The sequence below is a fragment of the Colossoma macropomum genome, unplaced genomic scaffold (genome assembly GCF_904425465.1).
Source record: "Colossoma macropomum unplaced genomic scaffold, Colossoma_macropomum, whole genome shotgun sequence".
Classification (NCBI taxonomy): domain Eukaryota; kingdom Metazoa; phylum Chordata; class Actinopteri; order Characiformes; family Serrasalmidae; genus Colossoma; species Colossoma macropomum.
The window spans coordinates 29,429,629-29,446,288 of NW_023494802.1; the positions used below are offsets into that span (position 1 = coordinate 29,429,629).

A 16,660-nucleotide genomic window follows, 5' to 3' on the forward strand; every position below is an offset into this window, starting at 1 on the left:
ATTTAAACAGCAGAGTCAGGCTATCATATCCCTGAGTCTAAATCAACTTGCTTGTATGGCTCAATAATCTACACTAGTATTGCACTGACCTGTGAAGAGTCACATGCACAATAGACATAACTAAAAATATATATAAATGTCAGTGGCTTAGACTACTTACCTCACTTCCTGTTTGTACTCCGCTATTCTTTGTTGGGTCACATGACTAATGCCTTCTCCACTATGCAGCTCCAGCATGTTACGAATAGTGTTTCTCAAACCATTCAACTGCGTTCGTGCGAACACACACAAAGGAAGTAAAATGTTAAAGTAAGATGTTTATATTTGATCACTAGATTCTATTTAAAGAAAATGGTAACAGCTTGTGATCTGTGGGTCTAATCATGGCTACACTACCTTATCAGTGAGAAGGCAAGTAAGGTTTTTGTGCTGTCTGCTAAGGTACTGGTCATAAAACTGGGCCAAACGGGCCCCCAGCACATGCTCTCTGCTGAACAATGGATGATGGGAGAATATAAGTCCTGACACGTCCACATCCAGCTGGTAGTCTCCCTGAGTGTCCCCGACACCTGCAATGTAGCGGTTCACATACTTAGACTTCAGCGCCTGCAAAAAGAGTGGTGGCAAGAACAAGATGAGTGATTCAGTGTTATTTAGCAGAAAAAACACATGTATATTATGGACTGATTGATATATCATTTGGTCAATAACCAATGAAACAATACAGGGGTCCACAGATTTACCAATCTGGTGCTTTTGTTAACTATAACAATTAATTTAAAATGTGCTCTGTTTTGAGGGTTCAACACTGACTACACATTGTTTTATCTGTATCTGTGAAACCTCCCAACGACAACCATGAAACCTTACACGGTTGAGCCACTGTGAAATACAACAAGAGGCACCCCCCCTGTCGAAATATATCACAGTAATACGATAGACTGAAATGGTGAATCTGAAAATAAGACAATTTCATGGTTAGAATAACAAAACGTGTAAAATGTATTCTCTTTTGTGAAGCGAATGTAAAAAAAAATTGAAAAGAAGAAAAATAAGAGGTAATTAACAGAAGCCAAAATCGCAAAGAACTCTGGCTAGCCCTGCCAGGTAGTGGTAAAATAATTATATTATTTAAGACTTTGTTTAAGAAGTGTGACAGTTGAGAACTTAGAATCATATAAGTCAGTAAGGCACTAAACTTTTTGGAGTGTAAAATATAAATTATAAATAATACAGGAGGCACTAAAATTTGAACCACAGAAAGATAAAAAGGCCAAAGATTAAAAAAACATAATTCAACAAGCCTACATCAAAGCATCAAAAAAAGGCTTCACACCATTCTGCTCGATACAGAGCACAACAAAACAACAGAAGCAGTAAGGAAAGCCTCTGCTAAAACAACAATGCTATCTATAACCAGGTTTTTGAATTGACAAATAAAAGCAGCTAAAGTGCAAAGTATAACTAAAAAATAATGGAATTCACTGCCATGAATTACCAGCTGTTCTCTGTTGTCTAGGATGTTGGATTTTATGGCACATACTATAGCCTTCATAGTGTAATCATTTTAGTAATCCCAGATAAGGGATTTTCTGGGATGGGTTTTCCCTAAAGATTACATAAATCGTTAGAGAGCTTTCAACCAGTATCCCCTAATATCTCATGAAGATCTGAGAGACAGGACGCTTTGAACATGGAGCCAGATCTTTTCCTCCTGATGCAGACACAAGCAATTTTCTTGAACCAAAACCACTTGTGTTTATTATCAATGCCACATGTGACTTACAGGGTTTCATGGATGTGATGAAGAACTTTATCTGTTTGTGAAGTCATTCTAATTCTAGGTGTGATGTGTATTCAGTAACATACATGCACTGAAATGCACGTATACATTCACCTGTCCATCTGCTGCAAAGTGCACCATCTTTTTCTTCATTACATGGTCTAAGTGCACAAACTTTCTACTCTGAACTCAACTAACAAAACCTCCGTCCCACTGATGACATCATCACACATCTGGAGCCACTCTTAGCCCTCACACTACTTATCTCCACAAATATTATTGGCTGTCCTCGCTGCATAGCAACAGTGTGCATGCATGCACAAAATCAAGTAAGCCTGAGAAGAACGAAGTATGCCATTTTCACGGCTTGAACAAAATGTGCATATAAACCTGAGGTCATTAAAAAAATGACATATTAGAGTGTAAACCTAACCAGAACACTGTGGTGTTTTCTCTGCTCCAACTGATCTGACTCAAATTACCAACTGCTTGTGTACAAATGTTTGGTGAAAATCTGAATTTATACAATGTTCCTCTTCCCTTCAATATAGCTGATCAGAAGGGTTGGGCATTATAACAGTAATAAGGAATATGATAGCGTTTACAAACTACGACAGGCCAAATTTCTATTCCACATCTGATTGTCCAAATAAACACATTCAACCTATTTATAATTTATAGCGGTCACTGATGGTGGTGCGGGAGCTGACTGCTAGGTGGCACTGATAGAAAGAAGGGAAAAATCAGAACCAGGAAAAACCTCAGAAAAACTAAGCATGATAGCAGCTCAGCCACAAACAAAGACTTTGCTGTGATATTTGGCACATTTGACCTGCTAACTAAGCTTTGGTTAGCTTAAACGAAACACCCAAAGTCCCAAACAGCACAGAACAGTTTCATTTTTGGCTTTCTGTCACTCCAGTACCTGTTACTTGACTTTTACTCTCTTAGACATTAGTTTTCATCATCTGTCTGTTTCAACAGAGCAGCAATTATCTGATAAGTCATCCGATCACACTACAGATGCAAACACTACAGAAAACCCTTCTGTCCCTTCAACGCCAGTTGATCAACTTCACTTCCTCAGATTTGAATTATTCTTATCTAATCTTACGTCAGTGCTTTAGTTCTAATTTGTAGAACTGAACGTTCTGTGGTGAGCAGAGAGTTATCATGGTAGCTATTCTATTGATAACCAGTTCCTTGGTCCTAGTTAACAGCATTGTTTAACTTTGGGCAATTGTCACATAGATGGTTTGCACATTTACTGAATGATGAACATTGTGCAGTGCGTTCACTTTTTGGTGACCACGTAAGCGAACCAAACTATTTGACATAATACATGACAAAACAAAAACTATGTAAACGCTTTTAAATAATGTTGTTAATGTCTACGGTTTTACACATTTACTTATTTATGCCGGATTTAATGCAGCACAGTTTGTGAAATTCTTAATACAAATTATTAGATTCATAGCTTTTGACAGTATTTTTTTGTGGCACAACTTTGTCAAATGTCAAAAAAAGTCAAAAAATATTGTGACATACTGTGCATCATGAAAACTTCTTAAATTATCATAATATTGCAATTTTGCCATATCGCCCACCTCTTCTATATAATATTAACTATAATATGGACTCTTTTTAACTTTGCAAAGTATCCTTGTCCATGTTTAAAGATATCAGAATGTTATATTGATAGGTACCACACAAGCATGATTATTTGACATTAACAACTTAACAATGCAATTTGAGGCAAGTGTGTGATGATTCATGCTGATAGGTAAAGGCCTCCACTACATGTGAGCTATATTAGCTTTGTAGCTCTAGTTTAAACACCAAAGAAGAAAACTGGATACTAAACATGTCATGGACATGGAAACAAGGAAGGGAAGCTAAAAGTCCACCAATTAGCATCATGCACACTCAAATCATGTCAAGTTGTTAGGTAATCTCAAATAGACTTGGTTTCTGACAATACATTACAAACTGTTTCTACCAAAATTAATGAAAAATCATTGTACATTTAAAACACTACTATTAGACAAAATAAAGTCTGATTTGCCTTCATTTCTAAACAAGCTTAAGACACCAAGCATGTCTTGGCTGATCTGAGTTCATGTGAGGTTAGGGAAAAAAACTACTTTTGCCAAAGTGCCACTTTAACAAATCTTTCCTGAGTTGATCTGGGTATGTTATTGGAAAGATGACAACACATGGTTGCTGTGCAGCAGCTTGATGTACCTTTCTGTAGGCAGTCTGCAATGCTGGGTCGAGCTCTTCCTCCAAATGGTAGAGGGGTGGCCTCGAGGAAGACTCTTTGATTGGGTCAGGCAAAGCCATAATCCTCCCGTCATCCCCAAACCACTTCCTGCCCTGACCAAGGAGGAAAAGGCCATCTCGTTTCAGTATCCACATGAAAGATGCTTATAAACACATGAAACACTTGGAAAGCACTTCGGAAAACACATTAAAATAGCACTTGACAAGCCAACTATTCCAAGTCCCATCTGAGACACAATAATTAATACTAGCCTAACTGGTCCAAATCAAACACAAGCTTTTGTTTCACTGTGTTTTTTCATTTACGTTGAAAGTCTGACCTCAGAGTGACTCTCTCTCTCTCTCAAATGGACATGATTTAGAAAGCAAAGTTTGTGCTTTTTCAAATTTAACATAGTGTTTCATGGAGATACCTTTTCACCCCCACTTGACAAAACTGATAATCGACAAGTAAGACAGCCTTGATTAAACTGAATGTTGAAATAATAACAGCCACTCAAAACCGTTGACATCTGGCAGTAAAACTTTGCCTTTAAAATAGAATCGTCGTTCACTGAAACACAGTGCAAGGTGGTGCAGTTGTGTAGGTGGTTCCACATCCATAAGAAAGTGCTACTCTGATGAAAGAGTTCCTGTTTCTTATAACACAGTAGTTTCAAACTACATGCCACTACCAAGAAAACACAGTGAACTATCTAATGGCATCAGTTACCTGATCTTGCTTCAGTATGCGGTTTTCCAGAATGTTCTGATTGGACAGCGAGACAGGTGGTCTCTCCCCCACATAAAGGCCCTCCTCCTCTAGGTAACGGGGCTGCACGTTCTCTGGTAGCTTACTGGAAGCAGGCACTGTGGTGCACACAAACACAGGGGTTTTAAAGTGGTGTGCTTCTTAGGCAGAAGTCAACAGCAGACTTAGTGATTACACTACATCTAGAGCTATTAGTGGTATACACTTCATCTAATTAGTTTAAAAGCTCATGGAGCATTCCGACAGCATGCAGGCTGCTCTCTCAGTTGTTAAAAAATGTTGTTTCTAATCCCTGGTTTGTACTAGGGCAGCACAAAATGGACTTAAAATGTGACGTTCGATTAAGCTGTTGGATATCATGATGACAGTAAATTACTGTTAAAACAGTGTGCCTCTGACTGGGTGTGCTGCAAGTTCAGACTTTTTTGCTGTGTAAATAGAAACTAACTATACCCTTTTAAGCAAATAAAAAAATACTAAATTATAAAAGAAACATTCACAATCACGCAAAATAAAAGTAATGAAACCATAATAGCTACTCATATCAGGACTGCAAGCAAGTTTTTGTGCACTGAAAGGCTAAACAAGGACACAGTGTCACTGATGTGAAGCACTGCTCCTATGAATCATCAAAAGCTATTTGACTGTTAATGGTGCTCCCTTGTGGAGAATTTGTTGCCTGCAAAAGGCAAGTGAGTTCCATGATGTTTTTCAGTTCCATATTTTTCTATTTGTGTTTGTAATCAGGTTGCAAACACAAAGGAAAGTATATTATTATTTTCAATATAGGCCTACAGAAGTTAATAAATATTAATATTCTCTTAAAAAGCTCCTTAAGATGATGCAAATTTGTTGTGACAGTAGCCATTCCTGCTTTATACAGCCTCTGCATTTTACACATATCACAGAGAGTGAGAATAATCAGGTTTTAAGCAGAATGGCCGAGTTATTCACAGGACAGTAGGGTTTAACTCGAATGCAAGGTAGCACTTCTAACCCTACTTTCCTGCCAATCTAATGCCGCCACTTTGTAACTTGATCCGTTCTGTCATCACAGCCCTTAACAATGTGTTTGTTGGGGAAACTCATATGGGGATAACGATAAAAATACCATTTTTTGTTTTTTACAACAGTATCAGTGGGAAGGCTCTCTTATCTGGATCAGTTTATCAGTGGTTGTCCTCTTTATACTGCACCTGGCCTCATGCTTGGGGTGAAGAGAATCTCTCTCTCTCTCAGCACACGTCTGTTATACCCTATATACTCTGCCTTCTTCACTTCCAGGAAGTCCTGTGCCGACTGATCAATGATGAACAAATCGTCCTCTTCATCTCTGACCAGAGGGGCATCTTCATCCTGACTTACAGCCATAAAAAGCAATATTTTATAGTGCTCTTATTATTTAATAAAATCACAATGCATTTATATAGATAATTTACATTAACATACAACCAATGTATATAAAAGTAAGTGACAGAAATAAATTAAAGGTTTACCCTGTCTCTGGACTCCTCCTCTCCTTCATGCTCTCTCTCCATCTCAGTTTCTTCTTCTTCTTCCTCCTCTTCCCCTTGGTCTAGCTCATCTTCCTCCTCCTCCCCTTCTCTCCTTCTAGATCTTCTTTTTGTTCGACCCTTGCATCGTCTTTCTTGGGGTTCAGGGTCAAAGTTAAAGGTAAAAAAGTTGTAGGCTTCCTCCGCAGTGGGCAACCCAGTTTCTGCCTGTTTTTTTATGGAAAAAAAACAAAAGTTTCAAAAAGGTTAAGCATTTTGTGATATTTGTTATTAGAACAAAAAACTACAGTTAATGTAACATTTCTCATCTAAAACAGATTCTAGAATATTTCATTGGAAGCCAAACCACTTTTCATGCTTGACATTCATCTGCATTTATAATGCAATGTTGCAATGATAATGGCCACTACACTGTGGAATGATTCTCTCGACTCTGGGCCATAATTTCTCTGGGTCTGCCATCATGTTTGAAGAACGTTTGAGTGTTGTTCCATTACAAAAGCAGAATGCTCACTGACCCTCTTATCCCTGGTGGCCTGTCTGGCTGCATCCCGAAATTTCACTCTGGCAGCAAAGGAGGATTCTTCCTCATGGAGGTCCGGGTCAGCCTGCAAAACCAAAATGACAGCATCTCTCAGCACCTTATCAATAATTTAAATTATCAGATACAAAGCAGCTTCTTTGCCTGTAGTACATCCCTTTCAACCCAAACAGCTTATGTATCTGATTTTTTTTTTTTAAAAAGTTTTTTTTTCACCATTAGCTAATAGGTTCACCCCAAGGTAACACACTAACCACAAGCTAACCTGCTAGTCACAGTACAACGACACAATACAGCATTATATGCTGCAATACAATTCAATACGATACAATATGCTGTATTATAACTCTGTAATTAATTAAGTATTATTCTATTGTACAGCAAAATAACAATAACAGCTCTAGACTTCTAAAGGTTAAGGAATGTCAGAAGACTTAAACTAGCCTATCTCCTTTTATAAAGACAAACAGAGAGTGGGCGTACCTCTCTGTCGAACCTGGTGAGCAGCTCTCTGTCTCTGAGACCCTGCAGCCGACTGACTGGCTCCCGTGAAGTCTCTTGCTTCATCTTTCTTGAAGCTTTGGACTGACAGGAGAGAGTGCAAACATTGTCATATGTGTTTGTACACATGCATGCATATTTTTTGTACCGGTGGTCAAATTATTTTAACTTCATGCATGTTTTGTATCTGGAATCAGATGTTGCCTTTGCATCTATTCCACTTGATAAAAGAGTGGAACAGAGCTCGTCTGAAGAAAACGTCTTTCTCTCTCTCATGCTTGTAACAAACTTGTGAGTTTGGGCTGTTCCTAAGTGGCTTGTTGCATGTCATGTTGACACAGTTTGTACACAGGTACAGCTAAATTCTAAAATCATTTGAACTTGCTGTTGTTGGTGGCTTACGCTTTGGTTAATGCAGGGTATTACTGCCAAGTTGCAAAATAAGCCCTTGAAAAAGACCAAAGCCCTCAAGTAAATGTTTTGCAATTCTCTTCACATTTTTTCATCCATTCCAGCCATTTGTTTGCACAAACTAGCAGAACTTTGGCTTTAAAAAAAATAAAAAAAATAAAATAAATAAATAAATCTTAACGTTGCATGGTTACATGTGGTGATCCTGTGCTGTGTGTGATTCTGAGGGAGTTGGCTTACCTTGGCCACTATTAGTTTCTCTCTCACACGCTGCCTCATTGAGCTCTCTGAGAGACTGGAGTCAGCCCTCAAAACAGGGAGAGGAGGAAGATCTAAGAGATAGAGAGACATAGACAGAAAGAGAGGTTAGTTTAGCTGTAATAAGATACATACATGTTTTTATAGTAGTTCTCTGTATCTGGAACATGATTAAGTCTGCCAAATGCATATATGTAAATGCATAATTTGTTAAGGTTATAACGATTTCAATTCAGTATTGGATAATCGATTAAATGTTCAAAACAGCGCATGGAAATTTAAACAATGTCACCAATATGTCTATGAGTCTCTCATTTTCTCAATATTTAGTGGAGCCCTTTCAATGAAAAACATTTATTAATCTTTCCACCTCTTTTGGATTATCAGTTTTTTGTTTTCTATTACATTTTGTTCAACCTTTTACATTAATAAGCGTATGCTTTATTTATGTTTCAGTGACCCCAGGCAAGGGCTCAGTTAATGCTTAAAGACAGATTTTGCACATATATTTACATGGACTTTTGTGATGTCCATTTGTGACGTCCAGGACCCATATCATGAAAAATTCTTGCTTTTTTCAAAATTAAAGTGTTTGATGTAGTATGTCAAACACTTATAGTTTCAAAACATACCCCAGTCTATGCAGTCCATATATGAACCTAAACTGAAAAACAACCTGTTTTGAATTTATTGAACACCAACACACTTGCATATCCCCAAGCATAGCCCCACCCATTCACGTTCAAGTTTTTAGGAGTGTTTCAGCTCAGACTACTTTTTGAAGGAGACGCAATACAGGGCGGCCAATCAGAACAGAACTCATTTACATCTATATCAGTTTTAAAAGCACAGTAACAAAAACAACCTGTTCATTTCTGAGAGATAAAGAGAGACGGGGAAATGTTCATGTAAAAATGTAGGGTATGCCCTTCAATGTTGATGTTTAATTTTGGAGGACTAAAACTGGAGACATGCTGTTGAGGCAGTTTGTGTTTTTGTATTGTTTATAGCTCAGTTGCACTCTTTAGTAACAAAATCGAATCTTGACCTAAGAATCAAAAATCCAATGATACCTCAAAATATGTGTGTTGTTACGCCACCAGTATTGGTACATTTGATTCTTGTCACTTCTAATGTTTTTCTATCTCATGAACCACCACAATAATAAATAATGTGTTATTTGTGCCTATCAACTAGGCTAACTTAGTCTGTCCATTCACCTCTCTGTAATCTGGCTGAGCGGGCCCCCTCTGCAGGGGTCTCTTCTGAAAGCTCCTCCTGCTCATACTCCAGCTCCTGCACAGCTGTGACCTCCGCCTTCACCACCTCCTCTTCTGGAGGAATCTCCACTGACATTTCTTCTAACAGCTGTAAAACAGGGTACAAAGTGCAGGGTACTTGAGAAAGCTGCTTACCGTCACTACAGTTAGGATTAGGTTAAAGAGAAGCCTCTCAGGCACCTCATAACATCTTTCTTGCATTTGCCAATGGTCAGTGGTCAGCCAAAAACTACAAATAAAACTGAAGGACATGTTCTATCAAATAGCTACTGAATTACTGCATCAGTTTAGATGCTCAGGACTTCAATTTTGGAGAAGTTGTTTTGACACATGCCATACGCAGCAACTGCAAACAAACAGCTATGTGATCTTACAATAAACAGTGAATGGGATGATCTTACCTTCTTTTTCCTCTTCATTCTCTGTGCTTTCAGCGAGCGACGTAGGGTTTCGCCTGGGTCATCCCCTCTGCCTGTCAGTTCCTGATGCAGTATATTAATATGCAGTGAGAATAACATGCATCTGTACCTGCTTTAAATACAGGACCATACTGTTTACAGTTCAGTGTCACGGCCATTTAGTATAAGTTAATAATTGTTCAGTGTCAGAAGAAACTATATATATATATATATATAGGTAAATTACACAAAAGCCTTCCACACAACGTATATCAAATCTGTCCGCATTTAATTTGTCCACTCTACTGCCGCTTCAGTCCCTCTTAACTTAAAACAAACCACTGACATTCACACCTAACTACCTAAAAATTAGAAGCCTTGCAATTTTTTTTTACTTTCTCTTAAACCTTCCATTACTGAGGAGAAACTTAAAGGAAAATACGTAAAGAAACAAGAGTTATTGAAAAAACATTTTTAAAGATACAGAGAAAATTGGACCCCTAACAACCATGCAAGACCAGACAGACAAACTTCTAAGACTGAATTTTGAAGAAACTGAAAAATATCCCTGCAGCTTTATATAAAAATTTAAAGCAATTCTCCTGAAAAGAGTGGAAGTTGTATAATTAAATACTGAAAAATTATTAAATACTGAAAATTATATTATATAATATAGATATGTTTCGTTTCTGAGGCTTCTGTGTACATTTTTTTTTCCTGACACTTTCAAATAAACAGCTTGTGCTTAAATGGCCTTTTGACTGGAAATTAAATAAATGAAAGGTATGACTTTACATATCAATGTCATACATCTATGACTGAGATTTAACATATACTTTTCTTCCACTAGTAAGGCACCGCAGACAGAGGACATACTCTGAATTTATTAATTAACCAGCCAGTCAGTACTGATTATTACTGTTACATGAGTATGTATATTTATGTCAGTCACAGCAAGAATGCTTCCAGTTAATTACTTTCAATACAGATATTCTATATTATGTAGTACATAAACAATGAAGTTTCACAGAACAATGTGAAATGTTATGACTAACTGAAAAGGATTATGGGTAGGCACAGCGATTACAGCTACTTCATTTAAAATACATTTAATCAACAGCTACGTAGACAAAAGACATTTAATCCATAGCTACGTAGACTTTAAAGTAGGTGTGTATCTTAAAAGTGGCCTTTGAGATGAGGGAGAGGAATAGAAGCTGTACGTGTAAAACAGGAAACAGAGGGTCTTGATTATTCCACACAAAGCATAGCAAACCGTTTTTAATGAAGAAGGAAACAAAGCAAAGCAGGCACAGGAACACTGCAGAGAAGCAAGCAGGGATTTGTCCAAGAACATGACAGAGCTGTAAGGAAGACTCTACATTCTAGAATGAAGTTGAGCGAGAAGGAAAGAATCTAGACTGTAGAAACGGCAGAAGAACGAGTGAAGAATCTACACTGTAGAACACAGCAACATTCTAACATTCCACAATGTTAGAACACAAGCTGAGGCGAGCAGAACCAACCTCCACCGCAGTGTGATCACTCTCCTTAGTCACATCGGAGTCGGAGGGAACCAAAGCCTAACAGGCGGAATACACAGCACACAGACACAGCGTCTCATCAGCTTACGTATGTGTGTGTCTGTGTTAGTGTGTTCATGCTTCCCAGCACCTCAATGAACATGTTGAGTCATGCTCTCTAACTGCTGCAGTTGTTCACTGCAGATAAGTGCAAACCTCAATTCTAAAAAGTTGAGGCAGTATGTGAAAAACAGAAAGCAGTGACTTATAATCCACTTTGACATGTATTTAAACAAAAACAGTTCAAAGACCTTTAATGTTTTAGCTTATTAGCTTCACTGATTTTCACATCATTCTGAAATCGTTGCCTGCATGTTCCAAAAACAAAGAGAACGCTAAGACTAGGAACATCAATAAATGCTCAAAAACATCTAAAGCAGGCGATGCCATTATGCTTGGGCATTAAAAGAGTATCTGGGAAAGTCTGGTCCTTTGTAAGCAAGGATGAGTCGAGACTCATGTGAGGTTTTTAGCTATTTCACCCTCTCCAGTGCATAATATCATTACAAGATTCAGAGAATCCAAAGAAATGCATAGAGGTCAAGGCCAAAAAATGCCCATGCCTCCAGTGCAAATCACAAGAAGAATGGCAAAAAATACTGCGCCTTTCCCAAAAGCTTCAATTTACTACAGTTCAAAGTGGATTTACAAATCACTGCTGTCTGTTTTTATTCATGTTGTTGGTATGTTTAAAGAGTAATATGTATGCTGTGTGTGTGGATTCAGGTGAAGATGAGTGTGTCAGAGAGTCTCTATAACCTGTCAGTAGTTTATGTCTTTAAGTTAGCTGTATGTGCTGCATTATGGTGAATCCATATAGTCTAATATACTGATTTATACTTACAATATGGGTGATTCTATGACTGGGATGCCATTTGCGTCCCTGTGATGTTTTACAAATATGTATGGAAAAGAAAATTAAATGACATTTTAAACATAAATAAAGTGTCCTATGTTTATGTTTCAGATAAATAATTTACCCTCCAACAACAGTGGTTTAAAAGTCCAATTGTGCACATTAAATAAGTTTTTGCCAGTGGAAAAGTATGTATTTGTACCTTCGCATAACCTAATATTTTAAAACAGAACAATGAAAATAAAAAGCCTGAAGACGAGACGGGGTATGTAGAGTCAATAAAACTTAGACAATATATAATTTTAATGAATTTTTATGGTTTATGTTCCCTAGAGGGTACCACCCCAGTGATAAAGAGGGGTACTGCACCAGTGACAGCTTACGAAAAGGGTACATTTTAGTGTCCCTCAACATTCACTCAACTTGGTTAGCTGAACACTTTCACCCCTGTGAAATATCTGGAATATTCCACATTCAACAGAAATTTGCATCAGACAAAAAACTTCTCTGATTTCTTTATTGTGATATTGACTGATGCATCCACTTTGAAAATAAAAAACCTGTTACAGCAAATTGTTAATTAAAAAAGAAGACATTTCAAGTAAATCGTTGGTTTGAATGGTTAAATGCATGTTTTATTAGATTCATTGTAAAAAATCTGTTACTAGGTTATAAGGGCAAATTACATCCCAATTGAAGAATCACCCAATTGCTGATTTGCTGATAAATACTGAAAGTAGAAGACACATTCAAACAAACAATACCTCATTTACAAACAGTGAGAACATTAGCATGTGATTGCAACCAACTGCCATAACACATACCTGAGTATCATCCTTCACTTTTCCTAAAGACTCTTGCAGGGCCCTCCGTTTCTTCCGCAGCTTCTCCCGCAGATCGCTTGAACAGAGCATTGAACCGTCAGATAATGTTAAAAATGCAAACACAAATTCACAGCCAACTGCAAAGAGTTAGCACTGATGATAAAGATGTAAAATGTGTTGTTTGTAATGTTAGAGCTTGTTATAATGTACTGAAATAATATTTAATAAATCAGTGCTGATTTTTGACCAAAGTACAATTGTCTGGCTATTCTTAAACATTTCAATTCCTAAAAAGCTGTATTGTTTTTATCTTCTATACTCTTGAAATAGATAGTTCTTCAAGGATTCTTTGGAACCATGTTTTCTACATAGAACCATTTTATCAAGGGTTCTTTAGAACCATGAGTTCTATATAAAACCATTTCATGCTTAAATAGTTCTTTGTATGGTGAAATGGTTCTCCAGATTTGACTGAGAATGTGTTTTATATGGTTCTACATAGAATCTTTTTGAAAATGGTTCTATATGGCACCAAAAAGGGTTCTTCTTTCATCATGGTGTCAAGCTTGTAAAAACAGAAGAGCCCTTTTAGTGCTATGCAGAACCATAAACAACACATTCTCCATCAATCTGAAGAACCATTTTACCCTGCAAAGAAATGGTTCTATATAAAAATTCTAAACAGAACCATTGCTTTTACTAAAGAACCATCTTTTTTGAGAGTGCATACTTATTGTATATGCACTGCATCACTATCAAACCGTTGGGAGGGCAGAGATTTACTGATGGATGAGAGAGGTGAAGCTCTCCCAAGGCTTCTAGGACCACAACTGATTCTCAGTATTGTTACAACCGTATTTACTGTCATTTCATGTTTACGTTGCTAACATGTGTAATTAATTTAAAACGGTCACCTAGACGTGGACATGATGGAGGAGGTTTCCGTTTGTCCTCTTCAGAAAAAAATACGAGCCTCTCGGCTACATCATTTCAGAGGAGAGGTGAGGGAAGAGTCGTCACTTTCTCTTCTTCAGCCAGGTAGCTCACCAACATTCAACTGCAACGATACACAAACGTTTATGAAGCTGAAGTTAGCTTCTTGTTCGAATGCCCCGCTCCACCTTAAATGGTGGAGTGGGACGGCACCAGAATGTAACTGCTGCAGCATTTAAGGTGGAACGGGAAATTACAGTACGAAGCCAACCTCAGCCTCGTCAAACACTACAACCATTTTTCAGCGTCTCTGAGCCTCAACGGCGGATAAACACTGGAAATAACCGTACATTTTACAGCCGTACAGGGGAAAAGTATGGGTATAAAAGTAACTTAGCTGGTTTTATACACGACAGAATGAGTCTGAAAGGTTTGAAAAACAAAATAGGCAGTGAGGCTCTACAAATTACACAGAAACCTAGCTAAGCTAGGTTAACTACCGTTAACTTAATCCTTAACGTTCACTACAGGGAGAAAAACACCACCTCGGGCGAGTTTAACGTTATTTGGCCGTGATGGGATTATACCAGACTCCGTGCGGTCAGATTAAAACTGAGCAGGTCTTCTTGCGCCGTATCGCCTCAGAAAGTTATTTTCCTTGTCTTTTCTCCACACTTACTCTCTGAAACACTGATGTTCAGCCGCCATCGTGTTTCTCCGCTGCTTGGTAACGGTAAAAACTTCCTCTCAACCGAACCGTAAAACAGGAGCTCCTCCTATCGTGCTGTCTTAAAAAAAGGAGGGGCCTTATTTTTAGTCTCTTTTCTCATTGGCTAATGGACCTGTCAATCAACCCAATGCAAAGCTGTACTGTGTGATATGCTCATTTTGGGTTCAAAGCTTTTCTGCAGCTACAGACACTTCATGTACCGGCAGTGGATTTTTGGACAGATGTTTAATCATAAAACATATTTTATTAGTATCATAACACATTTCATATAGAACATTGTTGCTGAATGTGAAGAGCTAATATAATTTATGAAGATGTTTTGGGTCCAAGTACCAGTTTTATTCATGTCCCACAGCAGTGATTCAACCTTCACATGCATAAGAAGTTATTATATATATTATACTCCCGTCCAAAAAACAGGGCTAAGCCATAATATAATAGTTTATATTGATGGTTTTGGCCCAGGCAGAGTCCAGATTTAAACCCTGTAGAAAATTTGATCTCACATTAAACACAAATGAACACAAACTAGATTGGCAACATATTTCAGCTGTTTGAAGCCTGTCCGCAAATTTACCCACCTGACTTAAATATTAAAAGAAATCAAAGGGAAAAAATATCCACTATCATACTAAGTAACTTAATGTATTTGTTTAATGATTTGTTGTTGAGACTATTAAAAGCTTATATAAGCACTGCAGTGACATCTCCTTGTTTATACAGTCATTGTCCATTTTATCAGCTCCACTTACTGTATAGTTCCACTTTGTAGTTCTACAATTACAGACTGTAGGCCATCTGTTTCTCTGCATACTTTGTTGGCCCCCTTTTACCCAGACCCCCCAATGGTTAAGGACCACTGCAGAGCAGGTATTATTTGGGTGGTGGATCATTCTCAGCACTGCAGTGATACTGACAAAACCCTACTTTACTTTTAATGTAATTATGGACATACTGAAATGGTCCAAAATTACTCGAAAAAAACACAGGCATGGATACACTCAGAGCGTTGCTTATTGAATTGCACAGCTTTCACCTGTGATATTTTTATTGGCCTGAAAATGTACATTCCAGATGAGGCTGATCATGTGGGTGGAAATTCCCCTCTGCATGTTTTATGTGAGTATATATAGGAGACACCCAGATTAAAGTTTATTTGATATCCTGAAGAAACCAAGGAACACTGTGAAATCTGTGGCTTTAGTACATTACTGCACAGCTGCATAAACCATTTTAATAGCCTAAATCTATAAAATAATTTGTTCTTTAAAATACATACATACTGGGAATAGTAAGCACATCTTTACATTTTTACATAAAAATAACACATCATTACTTACATCTAATCAGAGGTGGGAACAAATCACTAAGTTGCAAGTAAGAAGTAAATCTCAAGTCCTGACACTCAAATCCCGAGTCAAGTCCAAAGTCAAGAGAGTTGAGTGTTGATTCAAGTCCCCAGTCAGTGCAGGTCTCAAGTCGAGTCCCAAGTCCTAATCTTCAATTCCTAAACAAGTCAGTCTGCATTCTTCAGCTATTTAAGGCCATTTCATGCTGAACACCAAAGTGATGGTAACTGTAATACAGCCTTTCAATGACAGCATGTTAATAGTGTGTGGCTGTATGTATGTTTTTTTCCCTTCTAAAAAAAAACACTAAATCCATAATACAAAAATAACCATTACAGACATAATGGTATGGTTTCTTTTGTTTTGCTGCCATGAAGAAAATGATCATTTCACCTGGTAAGTTTCTCCAGTGAGAGTTTAAGTGCCGAGCGAGGGCTTATTGATCTTTCGCTTGTTTCCAGCTCATCGAGCAGACCCTTAACTCTTCACTCGTCATCTGAAATGAAATAAGCCGGGCATGAGCACAGTAACAGACATTTGACGACGTTGCTGTGTATCAAATTTACAGCAGGAGGCAAATCCATTCACATGAAAAGTGAGGGGCTGTGTAGAGCCCCATCTGCAATCAGACATCTCTTCACGTTTCTTCCACTTTGAGTCTTGAG

At 37.8% G+C, this 16,660-nt stretch overlaps 1 protein-coding gene across 2 annotated transcripts in view; it reads right to left on the minus strand.

Annotated features, from left to right (window-relative positions):
* Window positions 1–14,668, minus strand: part of cc2d2a (coiled-coil and C2 domain containing 2A) — a 33,983-nt gene extending 19,315 nt beyond the window's left edge. For both annotated transcript variants that reach the window (XM_036592113.1, XM_036592114.1), the window contains exons 1-15: window positions 14,596–14,668; window positions 13,898–14,040; window positions 12,984–13,059; window positions 11,247–11,303; window positions 9,724–9,804; window positions 9,263–9,410; window positions 8,025–8,116; window positions 7,356–7,457; window positions 6,850–6,939; window positions 6,314–6,538; window positions 6,014–6,173; window positions 4,779–4,915; window positions 4,028–4,159; window positions 397–606; window positions 161–267 (exon numbers count right to left, since the gene is read on the minus strand). In XM_036592113.1, coding sequence (XP_036448006.1) covers window positions 161–267; window positions 397–606; window positions 4,028–4,159; window positions 4,779–4,915; window positions 6,014–6,173; window positions 6,314–6,538; window positions 6,850–6,939; window positions 7,356–7,457; window positions 8,025–8,116; window positions 9,263–9,410; window positions 9,724–9,804; window positions 11,247–11,303; window positions 12,984–13,059; window positions 13,898–13,911 — 1,631 coding nt within the window. In that variant the 5' untranslated portion in view covers window positions 13,912–14,040; window positions 14,596–14,668. The remainder of the gene's footprint in view (window positions 1–160; window positions 268–396; window positions 607–4,027; window positions 4,160–4,778; window positions 4,916–6,013; window positions 6,174–6,313; window positions 6,539–6,849; window positions 6,940–7,355; window positions 7,458–8,024; window positions 8,117–9,262; window positions 9,411–9,723; window positions 9,805–11,246; window positions 11,304–12,983; window positions 13,060–13,897; window positions 14,041–14,595) is intronic.
* Between the last annotated feature and the right edge of the window lie 1,992 nt (window positions 14,669–16,660).